At 35.9% G+C, this 14,096-nt stretch overlaps 3 protein-coding genes and 1 long non-coding RNA gene across 6 annotated transcripts in view; 1 reads left to right on the forward strand and 3 right to left on the reverse strand.

The window, feature by feature from the left end:
* Positions 1 to 1,421: 1,421 nt before the first annotated feature.
* Positions 1,422 to 4,058, reverse strand: LOC104266123. Of its 3 annotated transcripts, XM_009861661.3 has the most exons (5): positions 3,887 to 4,058; positions 2,490 to 2,643; positions 2,278 to 2,417; positions 2,054 to 2,175; positions 1,422 to 1,677 (listed from the first exon to the last, which is right to left on the reverse strand). In XM_009861661.3, exons 2-5 carry the CDS (start codon positions 2,633 to 2,635, stop codon positions 1,630 to 1,632), a joined length of 456 nt encoding a protein of 151 aa, XP_009859963.1. In that variant the 5' UTR covers positions 2,636 to 2,643; positions 3,887 to 4,058; the 3' UTR covers positions 1,422 to 1,629. The 3 variants fall into 3 exon arrangements, with proteins under 3 accessions (XP_009859963.1, XP_026692299.1, XP_018669253.1); XM_026836498.1 differs by lacking the exon at positions 3,887 to 4,058 and having other exon boundaries at positions 2,278 to 2,414; positions 2,490 to 3,074; XM_018813708.2 differs by lacking the exon at positions 3,887 to 4,058 and having other exon boundaries at positions 2,490 to 3,070.
* A 775-nt stretch (positions 4,059 to 4,833) lies between these two features.
* Positions 4,834 to 5,420, reverse strand: LOC113474645. The gene is made up of 3 exons (XM_026836497.1): positions 5,124 to 5,420; positions 5,040 to 5,065; positions 4,834 to 4,978 (listed from the first exon to the last, which is right to left on the reverse strand). The coding sequence occupies exons 1-3, from the start codon at positions 5,402 to 5,404 to the stop codon at positions 4,941 to 4,943; spliced, it is 345 nt and encodes a 114-aa protein (XP_026692298.1). The 5' UTR covers positions 5,405 to 5,420; the 3' UTR covers positions 4,834 to 4,940.
* A 1,138-nt stretch (positions 5,421 to 6,558) lies between these two features.
* On the forward strand, positions 6,559 to 7,217 carry LOC104266124. Its single transcript, XR_717425.3, has 3 exons — positions 6,559 to 6,713; positions 7,012 to 7,055; positions 7,118 to 7,217. It is a non-coding gene; the product is annotated as an uncharacterized LOC104266124 (long non-coding RNA).
* Positions 7,218 to 7,591: 374 nt separating this feature from the next.
* Positions 7,592 to 14,096, reverse strand: part of LOC100182920 (serine/threonine-protein phosphatase 2A 56 kDa regulatory subunit epsilon isoform-like) — a 17,422-nt gene continuing 10,917 nt past the window's right edge. Inside the window, exons 10-13 of the mRNA XM_009861662.3 lie at positions 13,371 to 13,541; positions 11,890 to 12,017; positions 9,223 to 9,324; positions 7,592 to 9,017 (exon numbers count right to left, since the gene is read on the reverse strand). Of these exons, the coding sequence (XP_009859964.1) occupies positions 8,939 to 9,017; positions 9,223 to 9,324; positions 11,890 to 12,017; positions 13,371 to 13,541 (480 nt within the window). The 3' untranslated portion in view covers positions 7,592 to 8,938. The remainder of the gene's footprint in view (positions 9,018 to 9,222; positions 9,325 to 11,889; positions 12,018 to 13,370; positions 13,542 to 14,096) is intronic.

Below are 14,096 nucleotides of genomic sequence, written 5' to 3' on the forward strand. Positions count from 1 at the left end.
CAACGGTCTGTAAAAGTCGTGAAGATACGGTTTTATAATTCGTTAAATGTTTTTTGTTTTCAGCTAAATGGGACGAACAATAGGAATGGAAAGCATCCCATCTTTCCCTATCCTACCATAGATATATTTACCCTTCTTAGTTAAACAATCTACGAGGGCACCAACACTCTTCCTGCTCAGCAAAGCAGGTGAGCGCTATGAGAAGAACGATAAGAAGTTTTCGATCCATATTCCAGTTGTTAATCAAATTGTAAAAAAACAATGAAACAAATCTCTATATTTATAAGTTGCCACCGAAATGCATAGACGACGGATTTCGAAAACTCAATACGTATACGCTTTAACACGAGTCAGAGCTTAAACATAAACTCAACAGACTTTGCTAAGAAACAACGCTTTGATTTCCTGAATGAGGATTTGGTAATAACCATTCGTTTTCATTTATGCTAGAAAAACGTCTTTTACTGCTTGTTGCAAGAAACAGCCATTTACCAATCATCAAACAACGTTTATTGCTCTCATACTCTATACCACCAAAAACAACCAAAATAATTTCGAAAATTTAAACATTTTATATCACAAATACTATCCCACAGGCTAATTGGTAAGTTATCCGAATTTCATGATAGTTGCAAAAACGGACAAAAAAGCGCGTAAAAAATATACGTATTCTCCTGTTGTATTGATACGGTTAGTACAAATGTTTTTTGCACGGAAAAGGGGAATCATAAACAAAAGTGAAATCACGTAATCGTACTATAATAGGGCGAGGAAAGATGAGACACTTTTTGATTCTATTTTCTTTTCCTATATTGTAGTGAACATTCAAAGAATTGCAAAACCGTATCTTCACGACCCCTATAGACGGTTGTTAACTGTTTAAAACATGGTCAGAATATTTGGATATTATGTGCTAAAGGTGGCCCATTTTACCCCACAGTAATATATTAGGAAAAAGTATTCTTCTTGTCCAAAAATTAGGCAATAAGTTTTTGTTTCGTTGGGTATGTCTGTCAGTCGCTACATTGGATTTCGTTTCTTTTGACTGACGAAGAACTGTTTTCCAAAAGCACCATAATCTTGTAAGAAAAATTTGTGCGAGTTTTTTTTACTTGAATCCTAAAATATTGTACTGACTGGATAGTGCAGTGTGACGTCACAAAGATGTCAAGTTACAGCAACTCATAAATTAGAAACCGCATTGTAACCTTGTTTGTTACTTTTATTTTGCAACAGTAAAATGTTGATTGGGCTAAAATTGTGATGAAAGAATAGTACATGCTAATGCATTAGAACTATGTTCTTTAAACGGTTGTACAAAATATTCAATTTCGTTTTAAAACATCAAAATTCTTGCTACCTGTGACGTCACATCGCGAATTTCAATCGCCTCCGGGTTTGTGGTTATGACGTCATAATGTTTCCACGTTCACTTGATTCAACAGTTCTGCTTGGTATGCCGATTGTGACGTAAACAATCAAACATTCAGTGTTTTCGAGCGTAAACAGCGCAGCGGGGTTTGTTACGTCACAAGCAAAAAATAAAGCTCAAGAATAAATAGATTTGTGACGTAACTTTTCACCTATGTTTGACATCTGGATATTACAACAAATTTCTCCAACGATTGTTTATACTTTGTAGGGGGGTGGAGGGTCGCTCACAACACCAAAGTAGCCCTGCAGAAGTTGCTATGGTTACAATCATGTGATGGTTGAATGTTGGCCAATCACGTGCATTGTTGAATTACAATACATTTTTTGATGACATCACTAGCCTTTTGATATAGCAGGGTGGGTAAAGATGGGACACCTTTAGCACATAATATCCAAATATCCCGATCGTGTTTTAAGCAATTAATAACGGTGTATATAGGAGTCGTGAGGATGCGGTTTTAGACTTCTTTGGATGTTCTTAGTTTACTACCAAATGAGACGAGAAAATGGGATAAACAGGTGTCCCATCTTCCCTCATCCTACTTTATCATAAAAAAATAATTCTTTCCCACGTAACAAAGCATATTCAAGTTTTCGAGGTATTACGTCACAATGTTACCTTTATTCCAGGAACGCAATAATAGATCGCTTGTTTGTTATCTGCACCCAACTCTTTATAAAGGTGTATGTCGTCATAATGGGGTGGTGACGTCACTTCCGGTAGTTCATTATTGACGAAACCTACACCAAGTTTTATAACTCATTGTTTATGCCACGGCATCTTCACTTGGCATAATTCGTTTTTATGGATGACGTCAGTAATCGTGACGTAATAATTCTTACCAGATACCCGGGGTTGAAAGTTCACATCCGTGTCGGCCGCACGGCGGCGCATCCTTCGCCTGAGCAAAGATTGCAACAACAACACGAGGACCATCAGAACAAGAATCGATGATAGAATGATCGCCAATTTTGTGGAACTACTGTAGTGGGGAGTTATTTTAAATATACCAAACAAAGCTATATTTTAAGGTGAAAATAGTTGTTATAATCACCTTGGCTTTTCAACTTCATTTATTTTCCCACATTTAATCCAGTTGTTGAAGCTACAGCAATATCCCCCACACCCAACGCAGCACATACCGCTGGAGCAATTCAAATTTTTGACACATTTCTCAACCGGAAATTGCGCCATCGCCATTATTGGTACTAAACATCGACGTCATTAAAGTTAATGACGTAAAAAATCGGTACAATGACTTAAAAATCTTTATAAAATAACTGATGTATAGTAAGTTGGGACATGGGGTATGAAGGGCTACTTTTTCAAATCTCGTTTTACGGTATGCCCATTTGATCATAGACAAAAACAAGTTTTACCACATTATTTGACAGCATTCACACAGTCCAACTATAAAGTGCGCGACAAAGGCGATTGCTGTTTTTATATATCTAAGCTCGGTGTTAAACAAACCCAGCAGTTTTTTGTTCGCTAAAAAAGCTTTATAATAAGATGCTCATTTTGAATGCTCGCTGTATCAAATTAAATAGCCGTGAGATTAATATATCTTAAATTAGAGATAAAATTATTAAAACATACCGGATTTAAGTTATACAGTAGGGTGGGGAAAGATGGGACACCTTTTAACTCTATTTTTTGTCCCATTTAGTAGTAAACAAAAAACATTTGAAAAATTATAAAATCATATCCTTACAACTCCTACAGAATGTTGTTAATTGTTTAAAACACGGTCAGAATATTGAAATAATATGTGCTAAAGGTGTCCCATCTTCCCCCACCCTACTATATGTATAACATTATCGTGGAAAAGAAATTGACACCCCGTTAATTGTGAAAGGTTGAAGAACCCAACTAATATAAAAACTTTTATCTTTGTCCCATCTTACCCCACTTTGTAAACTTTGAAAGGTTTAGTTTTAATTCAATAATATATACCTCGGGGGTAATTCAAATATAATACCAATATAATAACAAGATATAATGTATGGAAATTATATTTAAATATCAGTCACATGCATTTGGAGATAAATTATGAGAAGTGGCTTCTGCGAATTATAGTGTAGCAATACCCTGTTTGTTGCCAAAATGTAATAATTATTATAAATTTTCCTTTATAAGTTTAAATGCAATTATATAGTGGGGTGGGGTAAAATGGGACACCTTTCATTCTATTTACTCGTTCCATTTGGTAGTAAACAAAGAACATTCACTGAACTATAAAACCGTATCCTCACGACTTCCAAAGACTGTTGTTAATTGTCTAAAATACGATCAGGATTTTTATATATTGTGTGCGTAAGGTGTCCCGTTCTCCCCCACCGTAGTATACGATGCAGAATTTAAATACACACCATAAAGCACAGTTAAACTGGAGTAGACTCTATAATACACTAAACTTAAGACAGGCGCGAGTAACCTGAGCAAATTTACCTGTTTAAAACTGAAGTTTAAAATTGCAACAATCCCGCTCGGTTTTAATTCGTTCAGCGAAAACTATTCGGAACTTTATATTAAAATAATATTTACATTACCTTGCTGCCATAACAAACAGTAGTAAAATATTTATTTACTTTTGCGCTATAAATGTAAGCGGCATATCTCTGTCTAGTTTACGTTATATGCGACGTGGGTATCTCGCTAGACTTGTCTATAAAGAAAATATGGTTTTCTACGAATGCAAATTCACTTTCGACAGCCTTGGGCGGCGTGCGCGTAACCACTGGAAAGTTTTAAAATTGGTAAAACCGCGGATAATCAGTACGTTTTAATGACTAATTCTTGTAAATTCTTAATTTTCAAGTAACTGTCCTATTTAAGGATCGCTAAATTTATAGCGACAGTGTTTGTTACTTTTCTGGTTTAACTTGTACTGCCGGTCAGCTACAGTGATATCGCCAATTATCACAGCATTGTTGACATACCAGTTTATAATAGAGTGGGGGAAGATGGGTCAACTTTTCATTTTAATTTCTCGTCCCATTTGGTGGTAAACAAAGAACATTCAAAGAAATAAACTTAAAACTAAAAGTAAAGGTGTCCCATCTTTCCCCACGGTACTATAGTAGGCTGGGAAAGATGGGACATCTTTAGCACATAATATCCAAATATCCTGATCGTGTTTTAAACAATTAACATCGGTCTACGAAAGTCGTGGCATTACTGACCTTAACAACTTCCGTTAATCATAGTCATGGGGAAAAGTCCGTTATCTAAAATCGCTCCACTATACGCTTTTTTAAGGCGGAATTTTCTTTTGTATTTTTGGTAACAATTGGGAATACGTTTTTGCATTAGATTCAAATATCTATGTGACATATACGCGTCGTTGGTTGGTGACTCAGATTAACTGTGGATTATTATAAAAATATAAAACAATGAAATATTTATCTTTTCTTTATTGTTCAATATTACTCCACTACCAACTAAAAGATTAATTCAAACCAAGTTTACACATCTAACTACTTTTTCAAGTTTTCTTTGTCTACTATTCAAGTTTGTTGAGTGTTCGTTCGAAGTCTTCGTCTGTTTAATGGAAACCATAATTAATTAATTCACACAGATATCTTATATAATATACCATCACCTTCGGTTAGCTTCATTTGATTATATCTGCAACAGAAATCGATTATTATGTCATAATTTAATTTAATGACATGCATCATTATACCCTCGAACCGGTGAGTTTCTAGTTTGATGTAATTTAATTGAGTATCTAGCTTGGTATAATACACAAACTAATTGTGTTACTGTTGTTGGTGTTGCTGGTGTTCTTCTTCTTTTCTGCTGCCCACATTTGATGCGCCACCATTTTTGTCTTTTCAATTTCTGACGTCCAAATGATTGTGAAATCAAACAAACAATAATTATACCCACGACAATTCTCATCGTTTCGTCACAATCACTGCAAAAAAGGTAAATTATAACAAACCAACATGTAATAAACCTCATTGTTACATCACATACTATACTGTTATAACCACTTTCATAGACTGTGTTGAAAGTTGTCAACATATCCGGTGTAATATGAGTTGATGGGAAGTAATACGACGTACAACCCATGTGTGACAACCAAGTAAGTCATGTTGTAACACAGTCTGCTAGAGATATTGCAGGGTGGAGAAAGACGGGACACCTTTAGCAAATAACATCCAAATATCTTGATCGTATTTAAAAATTAACAACGGTCTATGGGAGTTGTAGAGATACGGTTTTGTAATACTTTAAATGTTTTATGTTTGTTACTGAATGGGACGAGAAAATAGACTGAAAATATATCCCATCTTTTCCCACCCTAATATATCTAATGAACAAAACAGTTAAAGCAAATTCCATCGAGCATCGAACCCACATTCTTCAGTTACGATGCAAGTGACTTTTCCCCAAAATCTCGGGACAGGAACAAGTTGATATTCGAAGAAGTGTTCCAACTTGCCTCGCGTCTCAACTTACTCCACCCTACTATACAGCGCAGCAACATAACTGATGGTAGTATGAGATTCTATACCTATAGTAGGGTGGGGAAAACGGAACACATTAGCACATACTATCCCAATATTCTAATCGTGTTTTAGACCAGCGTTCCCTAAACCGGGGCAAATTCCTCGTATTTAAGCGGTGAAAGAGCTACCAATCAAAAAACACATCCGTTAACAGGACAGAAAAAAATTGTGCCTATAATGTAGTACTTTCCAGACATTGAACAACGCGTTGTTAGCGTGCCCGTAGCTAAATATAACTGATGTAATAATTTGTTTACGCTTTTTAATAAATGAGCGCCATACAAAAAAGTTTAAGAACTACTGTTTCAGACAGTAACAAAATAGTAATAAGATGCTTATTTTGAAATCGCGCTGAACTCAATTAAAATAGAATTCGGGATTTTAGGAAACTCTGTCTTTTCTTGCCCTTAGTTGATTCTTAGGACATAAATTTAACGTTCGATAAATCTTTTAAAACTTTTGGGTAGTGTAGTTAAGTACAACTGCTGGTTGGTACTGTTTACTTTGAACTGAAAAATTCGAAGAAAAACTTTGTTTCCTTCCTTAATCGTTTCCTCATCAAGCTTTAAGCGTTTCGACAATCATTGTCTGTCAGGTTTTGTGATAGTTGGTAATTGTTTCATCACAGAAAGAATTATGAAGTGTTCGCTGCTTTTGCTTTGTTTGATGTGGAGTGCTGTTTATTGCAATGGAAGAAAGGCACCGGCTCACACACGCAACTTACCGAAAATGCAGACGTCAGCTCATCAGATTACTGGGTTTGTTTGTTTTTATTTTGACTTAAGTAATAGTTTTGTAATAATAGTTGAATTTCGTTTACGAGAATTATAGTAGGGCGGGAAAGGACGGGATACTTTTCATTCCATTTTTTGACCTATTTGGTAGTAAACAAAGAACAATCGAAGAATTATAAAACCATACCTTCACGACTCCTATAAAACGTTGTTAATTGTTTAAAACATGAATAGGAGATTTGAATAGTATGTGCTAAACTAAAGGTATCCCATCTTACCCCACCCACCTACTATACTAAAACAAAATGTTTTATTGTTTTAGCGTTTCTGCTCAGTTGTACAATCAAGCAATGAAAGAACGTAAAGGTAAGGTAGCTTGTTTTACCTTATACCCACTGTCGAGTTGTAACATGAGTGTTTAAAAACAGATTTATTGTTCGATGTTCTGGAAAGCAATCGCTTGGATTGATGTATTGTTTGCCCAACAATGAATTTCGAAAACAAAATAAAAGAAATAGACGAATTACATTTATTTGTTACATTACACACTGTACCACAGTTAGTTTAAAACCAGAATCGAACATAACAACAGAAAATGTTTCTGTGACTGAATTCCGAATATTTTTTTGATATAGTAGGGTGCGGGGTGACGGGATACCTTTTAACTCTATTTTCTCGTCCTATTTGGTAGTAAACAAAGAACATTCGAAGAGTTATAAACCGTACACGGCCTACTAGAGATATCTCTATAGTAGGCCGTTAACCGTATCTTCACGGCTTCCATAGACCGTTGATATTTGTTTAAAATACGATCAGGATATTTGGATATTATGTGCTGAAGGTGTGCCGTCCTTCACAAGAGTTCCAAATTGAATGCCTTTAAAATGGCCCACTATAAGTTTTTACATGACGCCCTGTGTTTATTGTTTTAAAATACGAAATCAAACAGCAAACTTGACGGGCGAGACATATATTAAACTTGACATAGGAAGTAGTGCTGTTAATAAACTATAACAGCAATACATACAGTTATACACATATATTGGGCTATATAGTTCACCTCTGTAAAATTGGGCGACTATAAATTCACACCTTTATGGATCAAGTCGAATACTATGTTAAACGAGCAACGTCGTGAAATAGAAAATATGGTTGCAAAAATTCGCAGCAGTTAGGAGCGACGTGCACCCAAAACACGCCTTTCTAAAATCACTTTTAAAGCGCGATTAAATGAATTATAAGTCGCAAAAAATGGCCAAAATGATCAAAAGTACGAAGAGCAATTTTTCACTTGGCCCCAAAAGCGAAATAAGATTTGCCGTTATATTGTTTAAAAAAAGGATTGAACTGATTTGTCGCACTCCATGGGGAGCTACTGTTGGATACGCGCAGTTTCTGATGTTCGGTATAAATAAAATCACATGTATTTTCCTAATGTTGAAAATTAAATTCATTGCTTAAGTGAATATAAAATCACGTATGTATTTTTTCTAATGTTGAAAATTCATTGCTTAAAATAAAGGAATGGATCCGAAAGCTAAAATGATGCTGTCGATATATCTTTTTAAAATATGCGCGTAGCTGTGTAATCAAGAACGCTGTCATAAGCAAAATGGCACAAAAAAGTTGGAATAACACAAGTGCTCGTTTGGTTGGAACTTAGTTGTTCGGCGACCGGAGAATCAAATGAGCACAGTGTTCAAAGCCCGGCTGGGGTGTCAAGATTCGCGACACTGTATGGGAGAGGTTTTGGTTGAGCAATAGCTTTGAAAATACTGGTTTTATTTTGTTGAGGTGGATTGTGACGTTGCTGAGGTTGTTTATGACGTCACAAGCAGCGGGTTGCATCGGTCGTGGAGAAGATGCGAAAATCGGCTGAACAGACAGTGGCGGAAAGTATTTACAAAAATGCGCCGATGAAACCGACGTTTGAAACTAATTTCTATGCGTGGCTGGAGGAGCCGATCAAATAAAAGTAGGAACATGGATATATATGGAAAATTAAAAATATTATACAAGTGATTCGAATTCTCACAAGCCTTATTATCCAGCGATGCATTACAATAACATGCACCGTCGAATTGACTGTCGGGAAATTACGTCATGAAAAGATGACGTAAACGTGACGTCATGAGCAAGTGCTCTGTCACGCCTCACAGAAGTGCGCGTTCGGTAAGCATGGGGAAAACACCGAACGGTGTTCTCGCATCAATGTGCAAAATTGAATTATCTAGACGCAGGGAAATCGCCTAAATGCGTTTCTTCTTAACGCAGAGGTCGTCCAATTTCTTCCAGAGTTCGTCTCGCTCTTTCTGCTTTTTAACCTCCCTGAATAAGCAAACAGGTAACCGAAATGCAGTCTGATAGTGAGTTATATAATGCACACATAGAGAACACGAGGGACCTCACCAAATGAATCAATGTAACTTGCTTTATCCTCGCGTGGCTGGAAAACGACAGTTGTTATAACACGGGTGTTCTGTTTCATACACCTCGTGCCAGCTTACCATTGATCCCGGTGTATCGAACTTACTTTTGTCGTTCAGCTTTGTAAGATGCGGTGAGCGATTCAAACAGCTGGCTGTTCATTTCCATAAAGGTCTTTAGGACGTTATATACCAAGGCTACGATTGTCCTGAAAGTTATTGCATTGTTAAATTAAAAGATGTGCACACGGTTCGAGACTCACTGTGGTTACCTAACATATTAGGATAGTGTCACAAATTCACGCTTTAATGCGTAAAGTGTTGCTAGTCCTTATACCTACCTATGTATTGTGCGTGTGAGTTTCTGGCTCGGTCTACCGGCGTATCTAGATCGATAATTGTGTATCGCGTAAGTCGTAAAACGTATAAGAAATAGCAAGACTTTAAGCATTAAAGCATGAATTCGTGACAGGTAGCAAACAACGAAATTTGACGTCTCTTTTTCTAAAAGAAGCTGGTGCATTCCACTGGGAACCACAGTTTACCCTGTCCAGGGCTTAACGTGGCGAGACGGGGGTTTCGGTCTAAGCAGGTGATTTTTAATGAGTTGTCAAAATGGGTGGCCATTTTATTTAATTCTACGTGCACAAGGTAATACATGGTAGCACTTTATGTGGCCTGAGATTTAGGCCAGGGTTTGCCCATTACCCTGACATACAGGGTACTAACACATTAGTGACCACTGGACTGAAGCAATATCCGCTAAGTGTCTTGTCGATGACCAGTGATGTCTTATCACTCGAAGATAACTAAGTGACGATCATTTATATTACATTCATATAGTAGGGGGGAGATGGGACACCTTTATCACATAATATCCCGAAATACCGATCGTGTTTTAAACAATTAACAACGGTCTATGGAAGTTGTGAGGATACGGTTTAATAATTCTTTGAATGATCTTTGTTTACTACCAAATGGTACGAAAAAACATAATGAAAAGGTGTCCTATCTTCCCCACCCTGCTATATATCAAATGATATCAAGTAAATATAACCACTACTATACAATAGAAACACGATAGTCTAACGATACTCATATATAATTACGCTTATGCAATTTGATTGGATTTGTAAACTATATCCATGGTTGAAACTGGATGGTCAATACACAATGTAAACCGAAAATCGATAACTATTACTCGTGTTATTGACTGTATGCACGTTTTACGAGCGAGGGGCAGGCGTTATACGATCGATTTAAAAAGTTGATTTGAAAAAATTGCATTTGGTTTGTAATCGATTGTAAAACAACGATCAAACTTGACGGGGTATAACATGGACGCTTTGTAGCACACTTGTTGTAATAGTCCCAATTGATTTACCACGACATTTTTGTTCTACATTATAAGTTTTTAGTGTTGTATGGTAGGATGGGGAATGATGGGGCAACTTTTCATTCTTTTATCTCGTCCTATTTAGTAGAAAACAATGAACATTCAAAGAATTATAAAACCGTGCCCTCGCGATGTCCATAGACCGTTGTTAATTGTTTAAAACACGATCAGGATATTTGGATATTATTTGCTAAATGTGTCCCATCCTACCCCACAGTACTTCAATGGTAGGACGTTTAAAAGATATTTCGACACTTAATGAAACGAATTCCTCGTTTTCAAATTATCAAAAACATTTAAATGCATGGTCGGTTTATCAGAACACTTGTTGCGGTTAACTTAAATTAAATCGTTTCTTTTGTAAACACTGTACTGTAGGGCGGTTTGGTCGTGGATATATGCTTTGATATTATCGTTACCAAACACTGCGCGGCGGAGATTCAGTACCAGATTTTGACACCGGTAGTCGTTAGTTACATAGGCGCGTATTTGCTTAAGTACGCCGTTGGTATCAAAAGATAGAATACAGCGGCCTGTATTTGCCCAAGCGCCGTAATGGCTTTATTTGCGCCGCGAAGGCGATCCGTCAATCTTTAGTATATGGTAACAAGCGGTCCGTTGTTTGGACTTCTGCTGGTATGAGTGAATTCGCGGGATTAACAAGCGGACCAATGTAAAAGAGACGGCCTAAACCCAACGCTTTTTAATCCACCACTTAATTCTCGTTCATCTGGGTGTAGCAACTTTTTATGCCAAACATATAGAGTTCAATTTATCTATAAATGTGTTAGTGTTATAACGACTCTCAACATGTCGCTGCGTCCCATGGCTTTCACAACATCGGTGTATGTTACAACACGAGTTAGAAGAAAACATCAAAGCAACCAGAGACGGCGTTTCTACTTTAAATAAGTTAATTCTCTCCATAAATGTTAACATTTCCAGCTTTTTAACAAACACTTTGCTTTTTGGTTTAGCAATATTTTTAAGTCGAAATTTTATTACAACATGTGTTGATATGATATAAAAAGTAACCAAAAGTTAAACACACCCCAAGCAATTATTGTATTTTAGAAACTAATCGTTCATCCTTTCGGTTAAAGCCACTACAGCGAAGCTATTTCCGCCGCTAACAGCTTTGGAAGCAAGCCTAATAGAGTTAGTACGTGAGTACTCGACCCCGTGGTACTCCGTTACAATTACTTCCAATGTTAAGTGGCCAAAGATAGCTCGCTCTCGAAGCACGAACTTCCTTTGTCAGTGGCGCATACATAAAACCGCGTACAGTTTTACTACGATTTTGAGCGTTTCTTACGCGTGTTAGGGTAACTTGATACCTAACGGAAGGTTGAATTACGGCACAACACACGATACTCACTGGTTCCAATGTTCTTTTGAAATTTGATATAGACTTGGGAACATAAGCGGGAGAATGGAGACTGAGTTCTCCTCGATTAAACTCAAGATATATTCGTTGTTCCAAAAGTAGAGAGCTCTCTCTGCGACCTGGGAATGACAGCTTGGTTAGAAACGATAAACCAAAACTATTACAAAAGCAATGCACATTATTTTCAGTATTACTGAGTAACTAACAATTCACTGGGTTTCATTCCTATTCGAATTAGGCTAATTTTGTAGCAAACCATCACTGTATATATCGCTATATCCTGTCTTTTCAATTAAAATTTTCTAAATCTTCGCTACCGTAATCGAGGAGACAAATAAAAGTTATTATTATTATTAGTAGTTCTATTCTATATTTATAGCATGTGTTTTTAAGTGAAAACTGTGACTGCCATTATAGTGCTAATTCTCTTCTCTTTAATACTTTTTTATTTTTCGCTTTTGTATTAGAAGGGTTTAATAAAATTAGGTTTCGAAATAAAAAAATTAGGTCTAAAATTATTTTTTAGTAATAACTTGTGTCAACATACCTATTTCATGTACCTATAAATAGTCAGGGTCCCAGGGACATAATTTATTTTTTAGACAGTCGGAAAAAATGTCTCTTTACTAATTCATTTTCGTTGTAATGAGAAATAGGCACCATCAACCTAGCTTCGGCATACAATAGAATTAAACACTAGTTTAAATACTTTTCATATAAAAATATGACCTACTACTACAACTATTGTATTAAAAAACTAACAATATAAAAATTAAAAACCTATAAAAAAGACTGACAATTTGGTATAACGTAGTATATTTAAATGGCAGGTGCCGTAGGTAATATTCTGTTAGACAAGCTGTAACAAAGGGGTGAATCAATATTTTTCAAGATTTATTTGTGTTGCCACAAATAGTAATATAACTGGGGCAGTTTCTTTTTATGATGTCATTAAACTGTATTGCTTCATAGTTAGTAAATGTGGTTTGAATTTTTGTTTCACATGAAAAAAGTATTTTTTTTAAATACTTTTTTATTTTAAATATTTTTTACAAGGTACACCTTGTGTCTTTGTGACTAATTTAATGTCGAATAATTTTTATGAAACAAAAAAATATAAATTATAATATATTTAAAGGACTGTTGCAGTATTACAGTTACGGCAGAGTACATTTAAACCTCAAACTGCACTGTGCTATTTTAGTATAATCCATTAACTGGTAAAATAAAGCCTGCAGAACAGTTGTCACATAATATTGTAAACAGTAGTTGGCTGCTTGCCACAAATGTAAGTTTATATGTCATTTAAAAGCTGCAAAGATTTAAAAACAATTTTTACCGGTCCAATTTTGTCCTATTCTATCCTTTTTTGAGGTCTTACAGCACAGAACAGGGATTTAGGCCAAAGTGGGGCCATATTGACAAATTTTTTTTTTAATGAACTGGGCCAATTCAGTGTTGCGCATGCTCACCTGAAAGTGGGGACTTGAAACACATTTGGCAAGCTGGTTGAAAATATCTGGCAACACTTGCGCGAATTGAGCAGGTTCGATTACGTCAAGTATTTCTTCAAGTTCACCGAGAAACATAACTTCTTTTGAGCTGCATGTCTGTGGCCAGTACTTTAGTATTCCCTGCAGAACCTGTATGGTGTAGAAGGTGGTGTGTGGTTAGTGTAATCTTGTACTTGGTAGTACATTTATTTTAATTGAGGTTGTTTGTTTCACATTGCTTGTACAAGAAGAAAAATAAATGGTACAAGAAAAAAAAAATTACTATAAGAAAAAATGGTAGAAGAAAAAAACTTATTTATACGAAACCAATTTTTTTATAACAAGAAAAAATAGTACATAAAAATAACTTTTTTTCTGTATGGCTGACAATTCGGACAACTGATTGGTGACCAGTGGGTTGGAGCAATCGTTATGCAGCGCCGTGCCATAAGGCACACTAACACACACCCACAATAACAGCAGTAGGGATGCACATTACAGAATAATTAGGTATTCTAGGATATCTTAGAATATTTTATTTCGAATCTAGAATTCTGAATCTAGAATTTCGCATCTTTTTATATCTATAAAAAAAAGTTACCCACATAAGTCAGTTTATTGACTCTTTAATAGTAGCCTTGTTGGGTCATGAGCTGCAAAATGATCAAAAATTGTACTATTGGGCAGTCTTTGCATCACGAAACG

Source organism: Ciona intestinalis, chromosome 10 (genome assembly GCF_000224145.3).
Source record: "Ciona intestinalis chromosome 10, KH, whole genome shotgun sequence".
Classification (NCBI taxonomy): domain Eukaryota; kingdom Metazoa; phylum Chordata; class Ascidiacea; order Phlebobranchia; family Cionidae; genus Ciona; species Ciona intestinalis.